Below are 21,442 nucleotides of genomic sequence, written 5' to 3' on the forward strand. Positions count from 1 at the left end.
ATTTTTAGTCCTATGGAGTGTAAAATAAAGTTTTAAATTTTTCATCATTTGTTGCTTTCTCCATTTAGACAAGGTATTATAAAGAAGCCATACCGGTGCATTTCTGAAGCCTTTATTGAACATTAAAGTCCATTATCCTCCATGTACAGTGGCAACTAATTAGACCCTTTCATTGTGAATTTCGTCACCTGTTTTGTGTGGAATGATACAAAAAGTCTCTCCAATAACCTTTTTTTTGCATGTAAGGGACAAATAAAATAGGTGCTTATTCTTGATGAAAATGTTATTAGTTGTGAAAGTCTTTCACAAGGATGTAGTCTGCCTGTCAGGCTCCAGGGGGTGCCAGATAGCCACAGATTACCTGCATGTTGTAGCCTACAGCAGGCTACCTTCATCAGCGAATTAATATGATTTTCTATGAGTTTCTATTGAGTTCTATGAAGATGACCTTGCCCTTGTTAGTCCTGGGCTTTTCACCTGGCCGCCGAGGTGTTTTGAGAAAGCAAGAAAGTGATGCCAGGGTTGAGATACTCTGTAGGCCTATTTACCCCGGAAACAATCACCCTCTCTGTCATCAAGAATACAAATCTGTTTCTGTTCTTCCTGTTTATTTATCCAGGTTCACTGATGTTTGTGCAGGGTGGTTGTCAGGGAGCGGGGAGCAGTCTGGAGAGCAGTTGACTGCTTGCTGCCTGGCAGACTGGAACTGTCAACAGGAGGAGGTCTAATTACTCTCTTCCGGCTCTCTGGATCTGCTGGTCGGCGTTGGCTACTCTGAAGACATTCAACATCTGCTGAAGCAAGTGTCTCCACAGCCGGCTCCAGCACACAGATTTTGATCACCACTCTTAATGTCTTAAATAGAACTCTTTATACGGTTTCAAAACATGGCAGCAGTGTGTGGGGTCAGGGTGGAAGTCATGAAGTTGAAAATACCAAGTTTGTAACCGCACATTTAATTAGATTTAAAGAAAGGAAAATATAGCCTATAATTTAAGCCTAACCGGTAATAGTTCGGTTTTTTTCACTCACCAAATGTGGCTGCAGTCCCAGGCTGTCATCTATGGGGAGGTCCGTAATCCACGACGACAGAAAGCGAGGGAAGGAATCTCGCCAGGATGCTCATGATCAATAGCCTGTGTTCCCACAGGCCGCAGATTTATAGACCCTGCGGAAGAAATTTAATCCAATCTTAAAATCATTGACAAATTAATCCAATCGCTGTTGTGCAGACCATCAGTATTACCATAATTTATTTTAAGTGCAAGGAGAGAGAAAGAGTAGACTACAGTGATGGCAAAGTTTCTCTGCAGGGCAGTACCAGTCAGATACATATTATTAGACAAAACCAGAAACCTTGGTTCATGATTGGTGCAAAAGGAATCAGACAGGAGATGAGCTTGTCTTGTTTTGGTTCTTCCAGAACACAGAACAGAAACAAGGAGTCCTTCATACAAGCCACAGCACCCTGGTCAAGGGCAGGAGACAGACAGCTGGGACCTGAGGCACAGACGTAACTCATCCCTACCTGCTATTCATCCATAGGTAAAGCAATATACTTTATTTAAAAGAAAGCAATAAACAATAACATTTCCTTAACTTCCACAACCCCCACTTCCACAAAAGGCTGTTTGATGCAATAGATCGCAGAGGCAGTAAAAATCAGACACTTTCCCCATCAACCAACTCAAGCATGTTTGTCATGTTAATTTGATGTCACAATTGAGTGGAAGTGGTTTTCGCAGTATTGTACACCCAGGGGCGTAGTGCAAAGTAAAGAAGTGGGTACACTCTGACTAAAGAAGTGAGTATACTGTAGCAGGAATGATAGTTTCTTCATTAGTGGTGTTTAAAGAAGCAGGAATACTGTGGGTCCATGGATAAAGAAGTGGGTATTATATAGCATACTATACCCTCCACTACACCACTGTGTACACCATAACTGTCTGGACAGTGGTCAGTGGTCAAATAAACAATAATGAAGTGGTTTGACATGTTCATTACTCCTTTTCCTGGTTTGGCATTCACCTCTATTCATTTTTTGGACTAGGATAACGCAAAAACTACCAGACCGATTTTCATGAAACTCGGTGGAGGGGTGTAGCAGGGGTTAACTAACAACCCATTAAAGCAGATCCGAATCACGGGGAGGGTCCACAAGCCCAAACACGGCCGGGCCGGCCATTCACCTCCATTCATTTTTGGACTAGAATTATATGAAAACTACTGCTTTTCATGAAACTCGGGGGATGTAGCACAGGCCAATTTAGAACCCATTCAATTTTGGAATGGATCCGAATCACCCAAGCATGGCCAACCATTCACCTCCATTCATTTTTTGGACTCGGTGAGCGAAAAGTTCCCCCTATTCATTGTCAATAGGGGATATTGAAACTGCCATATCTCAACATGGAAATGTCACAGACACGAGGTTTGGACATAAAGCCCTCAACCAAACAAACGCAGCAATATCAAACATGTCCTTCTCACACGCACGTGCGCGCTCACAGAGACACGAAATGCATTCATGGGCGGAGGTCTGTGCTCTCCGAACACCATTTCAAGTTCAAGTTGTGAAGATGACAAGATAATGTTTAGACAAGAGTGCTAGTGGAATCCAGATGCATTTCCAGAATGAACATCCCAGTGACAATGCAAATAAAAACAAAACATTTTGTTCGAAACTATATTGACCAGTCCCAGAGGTCTATTTAAAAGTTTTGAGGAAGATAATGTTGGGATGGGTCCCCTCAGTGTACCCATCCTCCCCTCCTCTGCACAGCAGCATCATTCATTGTTGAAGGAAGGGCCCACATGGGCAGACTGGTGTCAGAAAGCTGCCTCCATCTCACCTGCTCATGCCCACTGTCAGGCACGACGCACGTCATCGTCCCAAAGAGGTATAATCGCCTCATACTCACTCAGCAAACACACCTATGTTGGCACAGTGAGGGCCCAATGCGAGCAAATAAATTAGCCCAATGTGTGGGCATGCCACAGACCACAACTGTTTCTGGTTGCCCTAATTGAACCTAAAATCAACCCACATGGTTCAACCAACCCTACTGGACCCACTGTGAGCGTATATTATAGCCCCCACTCTACTGATATACACTTAAGTTTCCATTCAACCTCCGCATGACAATACCAGTCATTAAGAAGACCGTATTCTCCTCTCTCAACAGGCCCTTCATTGTAGAGAAGTTCTTTCCAATTGATGAATTAGACTGAGGGTCTGACGTTGATCATGGAAATGGAAAGTTTGGGTTTTTATGATAATAGCCTTGGCTCTTATCATATTATCTTATTATTGGCCTTGGCTGGTCAGGAGTTACCTCAGCAACTGGACTTTCGCTGTGAACATCTGCGAGGCTCTCTCCAGTACCGCTGACCTGTCCTTCGGGATCCCTCAGGGATCAATATTAGGCCCCATCCTTTTCTCACTATACATGCTCCCCCTCGGCCATATCATCCAACGCCATAACCTCGCCTATCATTGCTACGCAGATGATACCCAACTCTACATCCCACTCGACACAGCTGATCTAGATTGGATGGCTCAGAACTTTCTCCAACTGAACGAGAGCTAGGGGGAGCTCATTCTGTTTCGGCTCTACTACTGCCGTTTACCAGACAACAGGCCGCCTGGGCGCCCTAGCCACCCTGGTCCGGCCTAAGGTCAGAAACCTGGGTGTTATCTTCGACTCTAACCTCAGGTTCGACGCCCAAGTGAGCGCAGTGGTGGGGTCGTGCTTCTACCATCTCCGCCTCATCGCCAGCATGAAACCATTCCTCTCCATCCGGGACCTACAGCAGGTTATCATCACACTCATCTTCTCCAGACTGGATTATTGCACATTGGACTCTCAGATGAACTCACCAACCGTCTTCAGCTGATCATGAACTCTGCAGCCAGACTGTTGACAGGCACCAGGATGAGGGATCACATCTCTGCTATCCTGGCCTCCCTCCACTGGCTCCCAGTGCGGGAGAGAGCACAGTTCAAAACCCTCATGTTCACCTATAAAGCACTAAATGGACTTGCCCCCGATTACATCGCAGAACTCCTGGAGTATACATCAACACAAACATCAAGAACCCTTAGATCAGGTGACCGGAGACTGCTACACGTCCCCCGGTCTAACCTGGTCTCAAGAGGTGATCGAGCCTTTGTAGTAGCAGCACCACAGCTGTGGAATACACTGCCACTGGACATTAGAACTGCCCCTGATCCGACTACATTCAAGAGAGAGCTCAAGACATATTTCTGCCGCAAACTGAATTACTGAGAGGTGCTCCATATCTAATTTGTATTTTCCTTATTATCTATTCTTGTTGCTCATTACCCTTAGTGGAGTTCTATATGTTCTGTTTCCTTCCTCTGCTCAGTTTTAATCTTCATGTTTTCACCTGATGGAACCCACGCATTGGGCAACCTGACCAGTTGTAAATAATATGAATATCATATATGGGTTTATTTTCTTTTCATTACCCCCGTTCTGAGATTTAGAAAGAATACATTTCAACATTTTAGTCAAAGGATAGGCCTACTCAGCTGTCCATCAGGAGTCATGACATATTATGGTGATGCACAGAGGCTGAATGATGGGGTAGCTGTGTTCGGAATCGCTCCCTCGTTCCCTCACTCCCTATTCCCTATATAGGGTTCACCATGTAGTGAACTACCTAGGGAACGGAGAAAATGTAGGGTACATGCACTGTTCCCTGCAAATCAAGGTGAATTGTGGGTAATAAATAGTGGATTATATAGGGAACGAAAATTCCGTGGAGAATTCGGACACTACAAACAAAATGGCTGACGCCCTATATAGTGAATAGGGAGCGATTCCGAACACAGCTGGTGTTTCATCAGCTGGAAACAATGGCCTCACAAAGGAGCACCAGGTGCACTGCTGATGAGCTTGGTTCTGCCCTGGACAGCAGGTGTGACATTCACTTGTTGAAATCCAGGGGACAGTTATAGCTGCATGGATCAAAAGATGACCACTGGGTGTCAAACTGTATTTTAGAAAGAAAGAAAAAAGCTTTGTGTTTTACCGCCCACTGTAAAAACAAAACGGCTTTGGAATTTGCACACATTGTAGGCCTCCGGTATACACTAGACTTAAAATCACATATGTGCATCATGTCTTTTCACACTTTTCCAAGTCTGTTTTAGAGATTGATTTCTTAGCTGCTTGTCAAAGTACAGAGAATGTAAGGTCATCAGTGCACCGAAGGGATATTGTAGAACAGGAGACAGTCTTAGGTAAGAAGAAACACTTGTCTTTATTTTGAAAGTACATATGCCTGGCTATAGAACATACACCCTGCATAGCTATGTTTTCCTGACATAATTCAGTCATCAATCTTGAAATCATGTCAAGACATACCATAGTTTAGAGTGTCATTTTAGAGTGTCATTTTCAACTTTCAAGGGTCTAGGACGAAGAAAGAGCAAGAGTGAATATGGAGTTCAGTTGACTAAACAAAAGCCCTTCCCGACTTGGTAGGGCCATTGTTAGAAACATAAGACACTATTGCTGTAGCCATCAGCCACAAGGCCAAGTCCGTTGCGGCTTAATTTAACCCCTAACTGTTATAAACAGCCCAAACACACAGAACCGCCTCTTGTTTACAGAGAGAGGTGGGAGAGTAAGGACCACACAAGCTAATTAAAAAGGGATTGAAGTCTTTATTTAGCCTAATACAGTACAGTGCAACAGCTAACCTTAATCCAGTGTTAACTCGAACATGATTGGAGGAAGGGACCAGCAGCTTGCGGACCAGGCTCTGGCAGCTTCCCTCTGTTGTGACTGTGGCTAAAGGCCCTATCCTACATCACTACCAAATAAGTGCGTGTGTCAGGGGGGGGGGGGGGGGGGGGCGTTACAACACACGTGATCGCCAATCCAATTCATCATAAATAAAAATTGCAATAACCCTTTTTCCCTCCAGATACAATATGTTTGTTGTTGTTTGTAGAGAAGGAATGTATGATGCAAATCTTCTTTCGCAGGTAGCTGCGCCTCATCTCTGGCCTGGTAGATGTGTGTGTGTGTTTGTGTGTGTTTGTGTTGCTGTTGAGTGGCCCCTTAGGCGTTGTAGGAGGAGGAGGAGACGTTTCCACCAAGGCCTGTCCAGTTGGTATGGATGTGTGTTCCGGGGTTTGACAGCAGTTCATACGTGTGTGCTCCAAAGTAGTCTCTCTGGGCCTGGGACAGACAGACAGTACACACACACAGTCAGCTCACCACAATAGTGATGCAACATCTAATAGTGATGCAAGAATGTCTCCACAAATTTAAGTATAGTATGGGATTTATAGGCCACTAGGCAGGCAGGCAAGCAGACACTGAAAAGAACGTTTTAATCTCTCGCACTTTGCCATACAGTATGTCCATTAGGGGCAGCTTTATGCCCTCCACGATGTGTGTGTGTGCTTCTGTGAGTGTACTACAGTATAGGGGTGAATGCAGTACCTGCAGCAGGTTAGCTGGGAGCATTTCGTGTCTGTAACCATCGTAGAAGGACAGGGCCGTGGTGAAGCAAGGCATAGGGATGCCCATCTGGACCCCCGTGCTGACCGTTCTACGCCAAGAGTCCTTCAGGCAGAACACACACACACACGAACAAGAACAACCCTGAAACATTGCAAACAATACACTCAAATAACGTCTTAGATCTCACGGTGGCATAAACCACATTAAATAAGTGCAAGTGGTTTAAACGCAAAACAGTCCAAGCTATATTACTACACAGGCATATTTACAAACCACTACCAATCATTCAATTCTTCCTTTTGAGCAACAAGATTCTGCAGAAATGCATTAGTGCTGCAACTCGATTTCCAAAGAGGAAACGGCAGGAGCCTTGCCAACATACGGCAGCCATTTCCTCCTTCCTGTACCTGGGAATCCTGAATGGCGTTACTGAAGAAGTTGTCCAGCAGCAAACTCTGCAGCTCAGAGTCCCTGTCGAAGGCCTCCTTGATCTTCCCCAGGAACACACTAAGACAGGAACACAGGCAGGCGTGAGGGGGGGGAGATACTGTTGTTAAGCCCATCATAAACAAAAGGATTTTATAAACAACATTTGGATGGGACAGCTCTGCTCGATATCTACAGTGAACGGAGCGAACTGGTTAAAAAAATATTTTTTTACCGGGCATGTTTTCCAAATGTTCAAGAACAAAACAAGTCTTGCAGAATGCATTTAAGAGCAGCTTTTTAGAGAAAAGATGAGACTTGTTATGTGGATTAGAGAATTGTGTCCTCTCTACCATCAAGTGCATATTTTCTGGATACGTCAATGAAAGCACTCGCCGGTCAAAAACCTGTTCCCTGGAGTGTCACATCGGGCTGAGGAAATTCCGATCGCAGTGACATGTTTGCTCAAGGTTTATGCAACATTATTTCCCAAGCTGCGAGACCAATATTTCCTCATTCTCTTCTGACACCAAACCTTATCTTCTCTTCCTCGTGGCTTGTCTAAACCTGTATTACAACACTGCTGGTGCTGTAAGAATATAACAAATATTGCTTGAAGGTCACACGCGTACCCTCTTCAGCAGAAGGGGCATTACCACCCACTGAACTGGCATTCTTGCACAAAATATGACCATCATTCTCTACTTTGGGCATACTTAGCTCAGCTTAACTGAGCATAGATAGGTAGAGCGGGCGTGTTGCCAGAGAGCGGGTCCAGAGGCCGGACACGCGGTCGCAGAGCGTGACCGTGCGTACCTGCGGATGATGCATCCGCCCCTCCACATCAGGGCGATGGCGCCGTAGTTGAGGGACCAGCCGAACTCCTTGGCCGCCTGTCGGAGGAGCATGAAGCCCTGGGCGTACGAGATGATCTTGGAGGCGTAGAGGGCCTGGAAAAGGACCGGGAGCGAGAATAACGACACACCGAAATGGAGAAACTCGCTCACCCGCTAACGTTTGAGAATTCTATTAAGGTTCTACCTCATACAAGTTTGTAATGTTTATGATTTCTATCTGAAATCAAAAAGAACCGTGACAAAGTGCAAGCCACTCTCCCTTTTTGAACTCGGGGGCCGAGATACACAGTCCCACCTTTCTGATGTCGTTGAGGAACGAAGCTTTGTCCCCGCTGAACTTGGCCCCCGCGGGCCCCGTGAGACTCTTGCTGGCCTCCACTCGCTCGTCCTTCAGAGAGGACAGACACCTGGCGAAGACAGCCTCCCCTGGGAGGGGGAGGGGTGGCAAGAGGAAGGGATACAGAGAGGAGGAGAGAGCAGGATAGAGATGGGAGAGATAGAGATATGAGAGAGAGAGATGGGTGTCAGCTTGTTACAGACCAACGCATGTTCACTTAGATGTTGAAAACAGCTGTGATCACTCAATGGTATCTGACAAACAGAAGAGAGAGTGAATTCGATTAGACCTCAGCTGGATTGAAACTCCCTCTCTATCCGTGAAGATCATGCTGTCCTAAGGTTCATGCCTTTTTTTTCTGGAAATACATTATAACTCACGTTGGTATTACTGTTCTACTTAAAATAGATTAAGATAGGCCAGTGTTGGCATCATGCCAACAAGGACAACAGTATAACCCTAGGATGACTCAGTGGTAGGCTAACCACACTCTTGCAAAAGCAGGCCTTGCCACAGTAAAGAGGGATACAACCTGATGTGTGTGGGGGGGAAAGGTTGGTAAGCATGACTTGCAAAATATTGCCACAGTAGTCGAGTGATAGCGCGCGAGAGAGAGAGAGCGCGCGAGAGAGAGAGAGAGAAGAGAAGTCGAGGGGAAAATATCCCTGTGTCACAAAGAACTTAGCAACCATAGGGAGGGATGTGGAATTTCATGCTATTCAGAGCTGAAATCCATGCTGGCACACTGTAAAAGCCTGTCTGTCCGCTCCCTCGGTCCCAGGACACCAACACACGCAGGCTTGGCGGCCTGTTCTCAATGAGGCCTTTTGTACTCCCGCTACCTTCTCATCACACAGGATACCGAGTCCTGACAATATTGAAATAAAGCTAAAACAACAGTAGTGAACAGTAGCCTAACGAGAACATCAAAACAGCTCAAAAAGCAAAACATTTGTCCGCCATGCGATATGTGTATTCTGTTACACTACTCCCTGTTAACAGTGAATAAGACGGCCTATGACTTCACTCTCAGAGTGACCATATCACTTGTGTGTGTGCGCGTGTTGAGGTATGTCCACTCCTGAGTCTTTAGCCACAGGCAGCTTTGTCCTGGAATACCCAGATACACCAACACCACCTGTCTCTACGGGTAGCTAGGGCCATTTCTGAGCCAGTGGCAAAAGCCAAAGCAGCAGAGAGCATTAATAATCCCACATATGGCACTTGAGATGAGGGGGAGGGAGGTGGCTAGAAAAGTATTCAAGCTGCTTAAAGCACTCACTTGATTGCTCACGTTCGCCCGAGGGAGCTCAGCTCACTATAGCCATATTTGTTTCAGCTAACCTGGCGAACGATCAGCCAATGATGAAACCTTTCAAAACAGCACAACTCACCCTTAATTGATTTGGCCTTTACTTCACTAGACAGACCTGCAAAGCTGGTGATGCAAGTTTTTTTTTATGTCGCAACGGTGTGGCTCACTGACAATAAATTAGAAATCCTTCCTTTACAGAAACGACTTCCTGGTCGAGGATCTTACCGATCAGGGTGACGGGCGTGCCGTACTCCAGAGCGGAGATGGCCGTCCACTTCCCTGTGCCCTTCTGCCCGGCACTGTCGCGGATTTTGGGCAGCAGGTGTGTGCCGTCCGAGTCCCTGAACTTGAGAATGTTGGCCGTGATCTCGATCAGGAAGGAGTCCAACTCTGTCTTGTTCCAGTTGCTCATAGCCTGGTGGAAGCCCAAGTGATTAATAATTTGGTTCTGAAAACATGATAAGAGTACTGTACACCAGCGTTAACTGTTACAGGCTGGTGTGTGTATAGGTTCTTCCCTCTAGTTACATTATAAATACAAAATGTTGAATTTTTCAGAATTGTGCAGAATTCTTTTTAGGATGACTATCTACATTCAGTTAGAGGCTTGGGATAAATGGATTATTCAACAGAGGTTGCTTGGGAGGAGCTGACCTGCGCCATCTCGTCATGGTCCATGCCCAGCACATCCTTCATGAGGTGGTAGGCCTCACAGATCAGCTGCATGTCTCCGTACTCGATGCCATTGTGGACCATCTTCACAAAATGACCGGCGCCCTCGTCTCCCACCCAGTCACAACACGGCTCTCCCGTCCCAACCTTGGCGGCGATGCTTTGGAAGATGCCCTTTATGTGTGGCCTGTAGGAGTAGACAAAGACATCGGCTAACCGTTCATAACCATACCGATGATGTACAGTACAATGAGAACAAAAAAACCTTGAAGATTCTGGTATTGTGAGACGTTTTCGATAGTGGAAGATGTTGTGTGATTTATCGACTCTGCAGCACAACAGAGTGCCGTGACTGACCAGGCCTCTTTGTGTCCTCCGGGCATCAGAGAGGGTCCATAGCGAGCCCCCTCTTCCCCTCCGCTGACTCCACTGCCCACGAACAGCAGGTTCTTCTCTTTCAGACTCTTACACCGCCGCTACACGCACACACACGGACGCGAACACACACACACACACACACACACACGTAAGATCATACCATCCTGAAACTGGATCACCGTGTCCTAACAAACAGCATTTCTTATCAACTTACCGTTGTGTCCCTGTATTCAGAGTTGCCGCCATCAATGATGATGTCCCCAGTTTCAAGAAGAGGAACCTGTGGAAGGAGGAACCCTTTACTGTTAGGACAAGGAATAAATAGCAGAGAAATAAAAGTATTTTGAAATGCAAACTGCCACTACCCTCCCAGGGTTTTTCCTGCATAGAGGAATTTTTGGCGCCCCCCAACGAGATTTTTGCCAGAGCCAAAGGAAAATCACCAGTGCCAAAATGCAAAAAAATTTAGAATAAAAATGGCAATTCAAATCCTCTCCAAATGTGTTTGATACTGTAACTTGTTTCAAGTGCAGCCCATCCCTCTTTCTGTCATTATCCATGGGTTGGACCACTAGTAGTTGAGATAATTAATAGACAGGTTATCAGTATCTTCAACATTTTGGCTTCATACCCATTTTGTCTCATGTTGGCAGATTTCCCGCGATTGTGAAAAGTGAGCTCAGTCAGAACGACAGCGAAGAATATAGGCCTATATAGGAGGTTTCCCCAAAAAATTGTGTGCGCATTACCCCCAAAAGACCCATTCTGAGCCAGGAAAAACCCTGCCTCCAATCCTACCTGATTTTAGGGTGCACCACTGTGAATTTGACCAGTTTCCTACTGTTGCTGCTAATGCTGCTCACCATCTTGTTGATGAAGTCATCCACTGCCTGTCCAGCCTTGACCAGCAGGACAATCATCCGGGGCTTCTTCAGCTTGGACACCATGTCCTCCAGAGACTCTGCCCCGATCACCTTGGTCCCCTTAGCCTCATTTTGGAGGAATTCGTGCACCTTGGAGACTGTTCGGTTGAACGCGCAGACCTGCACAAAGAATGTTATACCATCCATGATGAAGCAGCCTTTTGACCAGACAGATGTAAGGAATAGGCTGTGACAAGATTGTGATCTACAGACTAGACATGTGTAAGACTCACCACAAAGCCATGGTCGTTCATGTTGAGAATGATGTTCTGGCCCATCACAGCCAACCCAATCAACGCAATGTCTGCTCTGTGGAAGGGAACATGGATAATCATATTTTGAAGAGTCCTGTTGGGACATCTGTTTTCAGACTGACGAATAGAAGCACTCAGTAATGAAAACTACAAGGTGGCTAGCTGAATATCACAGTTACATAATTACTAGCTAGCTAACGTTAGTGGGAGGGAAACGTCAGACTTGTCTCGTGTTCTCTAAATGTCACGCATGTTAACTGTTTGCTAGCTTGCAAGTTTGGCTGCAGCCATTGGACCTAACGTTAGCTAGCGAGCCAACTAGCAACCTCAGAAGCTCATTTCACAGATAGCTACCGTAACGACCTCAGAAGAAATGTTGACAGATAGAACTAGCTAACAAGTAATAAATATAATAGCCAGGGATGAAGCTAAAACTCTAAAATGATGTATTATTTTAGAAATAAGTGACAGCCTATCATCAATTTGGCAGCAATAGATAGCATCCTCCTCTCAGCCGCTTTCGTAGACTATCCAGTTTTAACCAAAGGGCAATACTTACTGAGCCATAATTCTAGTTAGGTAAGGAATCCGTCTTCAAATGACACTAGCAGCCGTACAGTCTGACTTCTGAGGTTCCCTGACCGGCACTTCCTCGTTCGTAGTTTAAAGAGGAGGAAACCTCACGGTCAGCCATGCAAAAGGCTTTCTGACATGACGTCAAATGAGCTTTCATTGGTGCAGAAAACTGAGCAGAGATAGCAGACATTTTATTGGTTTAAACACCCGTCACTCTCATCACGCTGTTACACACCCACAAAGCTTTTCTGGTCAATTAGTTTTGGAACATTAGATATGGGATGGGCGGAGATGCACGTCTGAACAGTATGGTCCTACTGGCCCAGATTTACCACCAAAATTGCGCTGAATCATTTAATCATTACAATTTAGTCATACAAGTAGGCTACACTTACTAACCATGCAATAGCTTACTAATGCAAAATATTATCCTATTGACAGTTTTATTATGGCAGGCCAATAAAATAATTGTCACGTGTCAGTGCATTCCTTACAATTCTGCTTACCCACTCATCATTCCAGTTTGACTGGTCCATCATCCATAACATAAAACAATAGTAGGCCTAATAGCTGTGTTGAAAGTTTCAGAACAGAAGAGAGGCCCAAGAAAAGGCTTGCCTTCAACCAAAAATTTCACTTTCGTTCTGTTTCATAAAGAGAAGGCAATAAGCTACTCCTCTTTGAAAGCTACATGAGTGAGTGACCTGAACCCAGGTTTTGATAACTTGTTGAATGTCAGTCTGAGAACTTCACAAAGCCTCCTTATAGTGTTTGAATCTGCCACATCAGTTTAGATCTGAGAGTTAAAGATGAGTCAAACAGGTGTCATTTATTCTGCTAATGCACGGGTTGTACTTTAATTGTTACCTCATTCACTAAACAGTTCAATGGTGCAAGATTACCATACACAGAATTAGGATATCTGCATGACACGTCTAGGCTATACAGCGAATGGATTATAATTATTACAAATACAGGAAACATATTTACATTTTAATTCAAGCCCCATACAACACAGATATTTACAAAATAAGTATGAAAATGAAGCCAATCTGACAAATAATGTACAGTGTTAATGTCTTGGTTTGCCTTTTTTGGTGAACGAAACCAGAGGGAATGTCAATAAAACACAAACTTCTGAGGGGAAAATGCAAAATATCATGGCTAGTTCTGTTTGAAAGGCAGCATGGGAAAGCGTTGAGGTGGAGACATCAGCAGAAACAATGGTATACTGTCATTCTGGATGCCTTAGCAAATAGCTACTTCTTAATATACTCCCTGATATTAGAATACAAACAAAAGTAACTCATAAACCACAACACTCGTATAATAGGTAGATTTGATGGTTAGCTATTACTATTAAGATCAAAAGCAAACTAATTCAAACTGCTTTTTAACCAAAGGAAGCACTAAAGTAACCCACCTCCCATAAAGGGGTGTAATGGGTTAGATTTTAGTTGTTTTTTTCCTTTTTGATGATGGAAAAATACACCGCAACATCCTGATAGTACATTCAACATTCTCTTCCAAATCTCAGCTCACAAATGCTGCACACCTTTAACCAAACATATTTTGTTTTTTTTTCTCTCTCACTGAAATATTGAGTAGACTTTATTTGATCAGTTAGTTCGTACATTTTATTATTATGTGCAAAGAGCTGCAAACTAATATGTACATTGCAAACAATAAATACAACAATCCAAAATAATCCATTCTACAGATTAGTAGCCAACATGAAAATCTTTGCTCTGACAGGTATTCATATTTCTATGTTAATATTAGCTCATACATGTCAGTTCAATGCAGTGAGGTTAATGCGAGGTAATCTTTGCGCTTTGATCAGTGCATAGAGGCTGCTCTGTAATCTTGAGGACTAGTCGTCCTCCTGGTACTGTAGCTGACTGTGTTCAGTAAAGGTATCTTGGCACGAGGACCCTTTGCTTAGTACATCTAGCTAGAGTCCAACAGCAACTGTGTTGAGTCTGCCCTACAGACTGGTTGACCTGAGGACAGCGTGTCTTTAAGACATTTTCATTATTCTCATAGAAAATGCCACGTCAAGATATCTTCAAACTGAAGTTGTTAATCTCATGGTCAATAGCATCTTTTGTCAATCTCATACGTTTAAGTGGCAGGTAACTGTCCCCTAGATCCAAAGGAGAGTCTACGCAGGTTTCTGTCTCTATACTCAACTATTCCTAGCAATGCATTGTGGGCATACTGCTGGTTGGTTGGCCAGAGTTTTCTAATGCCCATCTCTACATCTCATTCTTCATTAATAGAGCCACCAATTATAGAGATAGAGACAGAACCACATGTTGCTATATACCATTTCATAATTTAGTGGGATGCAAATTAAGTGGCCACAGTTTACCTATGATGTACAGAGCAAACATTTTCATAAATAATAACATTTTTAAAAAGCTCAGAGCATATTTCATCCCTTTCATACCAGTTGTATCTAGAAAACAAACCTAGTAGATACCCTATGCACCACACATATTGAGAACCAGTGGCAATGCTTAGATCACATGTGCTTTCATATCAATACTTGTGTTCTCATATTTACAACCGATGGTGCTAACATCCAATCAAACATGGACTGAATATGTCTGGTCTGCCCTAGCCTTGCTATAGTTATGTGTAACTGTGCAAATCAATATTCAACATAAACATAGCTGGATAAAACTGGGAAATAATCACCCTCTTTACATACAGTGTCATGTCAAACTGTGAAATGACCGCATAGTATAAAATAATCAATGTTAATACAAAAAATAACTTATGAGAAGAATGAGCAGAGTTAAGAAGTTAAGATTCAAGAATGCAAAAAAAAAATCAAACAACAAATGGGATTCTATGGTGCATCAGTCCACCCTGTTGACGACAGTATTTCATTTGAAATGAAAGCTAGTACCTGATGCTTTTTTTAATGAGAGTGAATCGACCAGAGATAGAGGCTATGATACGGTTTATGTCCACAGGGCAATACTCTAACCTTCACCAAGTAACTACCAGAGTCAAGGCTACAACACCCTACGCCATTTCCTTGGGTCCTCCCGTTCTCACCGTGCTTCGTCTTCAGTTACATGACAATATGATGATAAAACACTTAAGTAAATGCTGAGGTTCCCTCCAGCTAGCTTAGCCATGAGCTACGAACCTGGGCGCGGTGTGTAAGAAAAGCGCTAGGAGCTAACAGGAATGTCTTAAATCCTTAATGCAAGAAGCGTCCGGACTGACACACTTATCCTGGAACATTATGTACAAATGACATGGTCCTCACAATACTACAGCCTCTTCCCCACCCTCCTCCCTCTAGCTCTATGTCTGGGTATCTTACTGGTCTACTGGGTATCTTACTGGTCTACTGGGTATCTTACTGGTCTACTGGCTGGGAGACAGAGATGCAGCACAGCAGGACTGGGCAGAGGGACCTTCAAAATCAGATTTTCATGAAAATTGTTCTAATTTTAAGTACTGTATCATCATACATCGTTGATGGTGCATTTTTTTTAAAAGCGACACTTCTACTTCTTCTGTCAGCATGGGTTTCCGCTGTCATACTTATTAATGCCCAATTGCTTCTTCAAAGGTAGTTGCTCATTGACCAACAGTGCCGTCAAAATTTGGGTAGGATCGGTGTATATACAGAGGTCAAAGACTGGGACATGAATACCATGTGGATAATAATCATGTCAATTAAATGTTGCAGGAAAGTGTTTTTGAGAGTGTGGATGCTGTTCAGTATTGGGCCTGAGTGGACAGACGGTCTGGATTCTAGGCTATGGGCCAATGCAGAGTCAAGAGACTGTAATATCGCTAGCAGCAAAAGTTCTTAAACCAGCCTTGCTTTCTGAAGGAGAGCATCAGCTGATATTTCACGTGATGTTTAGCATAATTTCCCTCCCGTGGTTTCACTTGTACTTGACGTTTTTCGTTTCTTTTTTCTAAGGAAGCAAACCGGTCTTCTCCTGAGGACTGCTGCAGTTGTCATGCGGGCACATGGAAATCAAAAATAAAACTCTTCCTGACAGACAGGTAACACTGATAGATATAAAGACAATCTTTACAGACGATTAGTAAACTCAAAGATAGAGTGGGCAGAACCTGTCTCTGAAGAATCGTGCACACACAAGTGGACTATTACGACATGCTACTAGTTAGGGGGGGGGGGGATGACAACAAAGCGAAAGCAAATGACCAAAACGAAATCTAAACAAAACCACAGACGGCTGAGGAGGGGGCAGCTGGGGGGAGGGTGGAAAAGGAGGGGGTGGGGAGGGGGGGGAGTTATCAGGAACTGAAACTTTTAGTTGCTGGAGAAGGAGACTTAAGCCACGGTCTACGTACGAGAGAAAACCATCAAGAATCACAATGGTTAATAAATTGTTAACACTTGGTATGTTCAAAGGCTGGTCAGAAGAACTGGGGTGAGGTTTTCCTGGACACTATCTATCAGTTCTTCAACAGCCCAGTGCGTCTCCTCGACAGCTTTGACCTGTGGGTAAAAAACAAACAAACCTATCAGAAGGGAGTGCACTTATACCAAGATTCACCAGCGCTAACTAGATTTTACACAAGCCTTACAGAAATTCTTCTTCTTCATTTCTGCATAATGTTTATGTCTTTGCTTGCAGTTAAAGGCCAAAAGTAGAGTTATGTGAACGTGGGACCTCGCAGCTCATATCATTCAACAGGGCTGCATTAGTTAATATCACACTTCAGTATTGGCAAACATTCAAGGGTGACTTAAGACACTTCTAGCATTACGCAGTGTTATTAATATCTACGGGACGTGGCCGGGTTCAGTACCTTATTGTTCCTGCTAGCAGCGGGTTGAAGGCGTAGAGCCAGTCGTTCATGTCTTTGTCGTTGTTGGCCTGCAGCAGCATCCCGCGGTGCTTCGTGCACACGGCGAACGTGTTGGGGGTCTGGAGAGAGCGCAGTTCTCACAGTTAATCTCTTTATCAGCCAGTACAGTTGTTCAACCTCTGTTGTTATCTTGTCTGTCGGTTATCTTGTTTGACTGGCTGTACCTGTATGTATGTGCGTGCGCCCGTGCGTGCGCGTGTGTGTGTGTGTGTAAGCGCACCTTGAGCATGGCCTGCTGGTCCTCGCTGTACTCCACCTGGGCGGTGGACAGGTTGAGCACGCCCCGCTCCACGGGGTCTTTGTCGCTGTTGTAGATGAAGACGTAGGGCCGGCGCACCACCACAAAGTGCTTCACCCACGAGTTGGAGCGAGGCTCCATGAAGCTCAGGAAACCCTTCTTGGAGACCACAGACCTGGAGGTGAGGGGGGCAGGAGAGAGAGGTCAGACAGAGTTCACCTGGTCCGCTCTATCAAAGTGTGACAGGCTCCAATTTGACTTCTGTGTTAATGTCAGTAGGCAAGGACTCAGGCCCGTTCATTCAATTTCACATCCATTAATTCAGATGGGAATAGCACACCGTGACAGAGCCTTGCAGCTAATAGCCTGGACCTCATAAACTGTATGGGAACATCTATTCGGGGGCTACTGACAACATCTCAGATACCATCTCAGACAGGTCCACGCCTCAGATGCTATCTCAGATGGGTCCGCATCACGCAGGAACCGAAACCTCATTGGAACCCGGGCTCGTCAGAGGAGGACGGGAAACACGCGGCAGACGCTCACCCTGGTCTCATCTCCTCGATGTCGGGCACCAGGTTGAGGAACTCGTTCTTGCCGGCCCGCGCCAGGTAGGAGGACTCCAGCGTGGGCACCATGGGGAAGTTCTCGTAGTCTGAGCAGGAGGGGCTGGAGGCGCGGGAGGTGGCCTCTGGCGTCCTGAGAGACGACGGACACGGTCAGCCTATCGCTCCCTTCATAACGGTTCCTAAACCGAGGGTGTGTGTGTGTGTGTCTTACTTCTGGTCCATGGAGCCGGCCAGGGAGGGGCAGGTGGAGGAGGGGGTGAGGGTGGCACTGCTGAAGCTAGTAACAGACGGGTCACGGCCCATGGGCGAGATGTCCGACAGCTGGTGGTGAGAGAGAGAGAAAGAGAGAGAGAGAGAGAGAGAGAGACATCAACCGCACTGATCCTTGTCAAAACTGTCCTATTTCTATGTTCGTTTGGTGTCTCCCCCTGGGTTGTCACCTTGCAGTCGCTGATGCTGTTGCACAGCTGGTTGTAATCACTGTTGAAGGTGTGAGTCAGGAGACGGAGACACTGCGGGAAAACAACGTCAGTCATTACGATACAGAGAGTGGGGCGACGACAAACCGATTAGCGCCAGTTATTTGTGGGCAGTATTTGATGCCTGGAGACTATTACATGCTACGTGTCACATCGGTACCACGCTACACATTTCAAGTATGACGTCATTTCCTGCGCCGCAGCCCCTCCCTCCCTCCATCCCTCACCCTGGTGGCCAGCTCCTTCTCGCGGTCCACCAGGCTCTCGATGTCGGCCGAGTCGTAGCCGGAGCTCTCGCTGGGCGTGATGGCGCTCTCGAAGGTGGCGCTGGAGATCTGGGAGGAGATGGAGGTGGAGGTGCTGAGGGTGTCGCTGCTCATGCTGGGGGACAGGGACTCGCTCAGGGACTTGCCACCCGGGCCACTTCCTGTTCCCGGGCCCGCAGGGGCGGTCTCCACCAGTTTCTCCCTCAGCAACAGCAAGTGACGGGTCTTCTCAACCTGGGGGAGGAGGGGGGGGAGAGAGAGAGAGAGAGAGAGAGAGAGAGTTAATAAGGAGAGAGAACCTAAGGATTAGTCCCCGTGAAAAAGAGATCAATCTGTAGCTACAGTATACGTCCTTATTCCTGTTTCCGGAAGCTTCCCTGGTGCCTGTACCTCATGCAGCTGCTCCATCTTCTCCAGCTCCCACTGGTGCTCCAGAATCAGGCTGTCCCCCCGGGGCCTCCAGCCGGCCAGATTCTCCTCTCCACGCACGTAGGCCACCGACGTGTCCAGAATCTTCCTCCTCCTACGCTGCATTCCTGCGCAACACACACACGTGCGCACATGCACACACACACACACTTATCAGCATACATTACATAGAGCAGAGCAGGCAACTTTGCAAGAATCTGATATCCTCACCAATTTGGGCAAAGACAAATGACTGCTCAAGGTGAACAAGTTCATATTCCCATTGAACGTGGCAGTACTGACTAAGACAAATGCGCACTAGGGACTAAGTATGCCCACACTGTGTAACAGAATCCACCGCAAGGAGCGTTTAGGTTGACTGATTACTCAACTCATTACAGCATTCCCTTTAACCCCCCCCCCCCACTTTGGCTACTGCATGCTCTATATTATCTTTCTCCCTTCTTTTGTCTGTCTTCTCTGTCTTCTGGCCAACTGTGTTCTATATTGGTCTGTCTTTGTTTTAGTTCTGTGTTGTTTTTTATGCTGCCATTTTGGTCAGGTGTTGCTCGAAAAAGAGTTCTTTGATCTCAAGCTTCTTTACCTGGTTAATTAAAATAAATAAATCTTCTTTTGTTCGGTTCTCTTGTCAACCGCGTCTTTGAGACAACTCGGACACAGACGCAGCACTGACCTGGACTTCCTGTGTCAGACATCTTGCACAGGCTCAGCTCATAGATGCCGGTCACTCGGTTGCTGCAAAGATGGAAGTAACAAAAGGTTAAGAGTGTCCTAAGAGTCAACGGCAGGGAGTTGCTGGTTTGTCAACTATATGTATAGGCTGCCGAAGATGCGGACACAAAATGTCTGCCGCTCGCCTCACCAGTCAGGGGTCTTGGAGTAGCCGCTCCCAAACAGGTTCCTCAGGGAACGTGGAGGGGAGATCTTGGCGTCTCGGGAGTAGAAGACCATGCAGATGTCTTTGGTTATGATGGCGGGCTGGATGCAGTGGTCAAGCTGTGAAGGCGGGGGGGGCACAGTTAGCATGTTAGCAGGCGCTCAATACAGGGTGGGGGCCAGTGGAAGGGTAGATAGTGATCCAAAATGGCGGCTAGTGCAGCTTACCTCCAGGTAAGCAGAGAGGGTCATGTAGATCTTCTCTCCGTAGGGAGTCACTCGGTTGAGCAGGAGAGAGTTGTGCAGAGAGCTGTCCCACACCGCCTCGAAACGATAGAAGGTCCTGAAAGTAGATGACAGAGGTTTTAGTTCTACAGTAGCCTAGTAATAAGACTTCTCTCATTAGCTTTAAGGGACATTCTGTTTGTTGCAGTTATGCTGTTAGTGCTTCCTTTATGGCATTAGACACCATAGGCTTACTGTAGCAACACGGTAGTTGCTTCAGTTTTATTTCTAGTATTACAATACAATTACAACCAGTGATTAAAGCGGCTCAATGTAGTTTTTTTTTTTAACCTTAAAATAACTTCAAATTCATTCTGGTGGTACACTGCCTTGTAATGGGCAGAATGGTGCCTCTTTCGTTCCCACCCCTCCCCCAGAACGCTTCTTCTTGAAATAATACGTTTGGTGTAGCGGGCTGCTATTTTCGGGGCAAAATTCATAACGCTTTACGGCATTACTTCCCACACCAACTTCCGCTGGCTATTGCTATAATAATAGCGCAAATTCTCATGTCACAGTACTACACACATCATCACTTTAGCTATCTCTTATGTTGTTAGACTTGCTTGAGGTTTGGCTGTGTTAGCTGTGAATGCCTGCGAATGCATTCTATAGTGACGACATTGCGTGTGTAGGCTGACACTTTGCTAGCTAATGTAACTGTTAAGAGTTGGTGATCTGACAAAGTGTTGGCAGAGATTTTGTGGAATTGAGTTAGTTTTGTTAGCCAACTTATCATTGCAGCACTAATTAGCTAGCCACACAATAGAGCCATGAAGTGCAGTATTGTAGTTGGCTATCCACACGGATTGTCTGGAGCCATGAAGTGCAGCATTGTACTGTATGCCTAGTTGGCTAGCCACACGATAGGACTGTCAAAGTGCAGCATTGTATGATTTGTAGCTACCGCATTTGGAGATGGATGCGTTGGTGTGTGTAGGCCTACAGTTGCAAGTTGGGCTAATGAGGCTGTCAGTAGACCGACTTTAGTTGTGGCTATCACATACATTATATCTGGGAATAGCTATTGTTGTCTCATGTGGGTGTTTTGGGACCGGGTTCACCTTGTAAACAAATGAAGGTGTGCAGCTGTACTGAACGCACACATTATTGACCATTTTAAGACGTTTGTGCAGAAGTCAACCTGTAGGGAGCGGCAAATCGCAAAAACACCACATCCT

The 21,442-nt window shown here is 45.5% G+C and overlaps 2 protein-coding genes and 1 long non-coding RNA gene across 3 annotated transcripts in view; 1 reads left to right on the forward strand and 2 right to left on the reverse strand.

Moving 5' to 3' along the window:
* The first annotated feature begins 631 nt into the window (after positions 1–631).
* On the forward strand, positions 632–10,850 carry LOC311307137. The gene is made up of 3 exons (XR_014630359.1): positions 632–799; positions 1,424–1,545; positions 10,723–10,850. It is a non-coding gene; the product is annotated as an uncharacterized lncRNA (long non-coding RNA).
* Positions 5,307–12,324, reverse strand: pgd (phosphogluconate dehydrogenase). The gene is made up of 12 exons (XM_084435918.1): positions 12,225–12,324; positions 11,645–11,720; positions 11,352–11,531; positions 10,703–10,768; positions 10,468–10,586; positions 10,093–10,297; positions 9,664–9,853; positions 8,082–8,212; positions 7,746–7,879; positions 6,911–7,010; positions 6,483–6,605; positions 5,307–6,215 (listed from the first exon to the last, which is right to left on the reverse strand). The coding sequence occupies exons 1-12, from the start codon at positions 12,230–12,232 to the stop codon at positions 6,096–6,098; spliced, it is 1,452 nt and encodes a 483-aa protein (XP_084292044.1). The 5' UTR covers positions 12,233–12,324; the 3' UTR covers positions 5,307–6,095.
* Positions 12,325–16,699: 4,375 nt separating this feature from the next.
* kif1b (kinesin family member 1B) overlaps positions 16,700–21,442 on the reverse strand; it is a gene marked incomplete at both ends in the record, with an annotated part of 58,167 nt that continues 53,424 nt past the window's right edge. Inside the window, 11 exons of the mRNA XM_084435916.1 lie at positions 16,700–16,742; positions 17,057–17,175; positions 17,337–17,529; positions 17,904–18,056; positions 18,138–18,247; positions 18,367–18,438; positions 18,633–18,905; positions 19,062–19,207; positions 19,774–19,835; positions 19,963–20,096; positions 20,205–20,319. Coding sequence (XP_084292042.1) covers positions 16,700–16,742; positions 17,057–17,175; positions 17,337–17,529; positions 17,904–18,056; positions 18,138–18,247; positions 18,367–18,438; positions 18,633–18,905; positions 19,062–19,207; positions 19,774–19,835; positions 19,963–20,096; positions 20,205–20,319 — 1,420 coding nt within the window. The remainder of the gene's footprint in view (positions 16,743–17,056; positions 17,176–17,336; positions 17,530–17,903; positions 18,057–18,137; positions 18,248–18,366; positions 18,439–18,632; positions 18,906–19,061; positions 19,208–19,773; positions 19,836–19,962; positions 20,097–20,204; positions 20,320–21,442) is intronic.

Source organism: Borostomias antarcticus (genome assembly GCF_949987555.1).
Source record: "Borostomias antarcticus genome assembly, chromosome: 3".
Classification (NCBI taxonomy): Eukaryota; Metazoa; Chordata; class Actinopteri; order Stomiiformes; family Stomiidae; genus Borostomias; species Borostomias antarcticus.

Bases quoted from the DNA above. Each gene is read 5' to 3' on its own strand.
- pgd (XM_084435918.1), bottom strand. The intron at 10,587-10,702 runs GTAAGTTGATAA...GTGTGCGTGTAG, and splicing joins CTGAATACAGGGACACAACG to CGGCGGTGTAAGAGTCTGAA. The intron at 6,216-6,482 runs GTACTGCATTCA...TGTCTGTCCCAG, and splicing joins TCCCAGCTAACCTGCTGCAG to GCCCAGAGAGACTACTTTGG.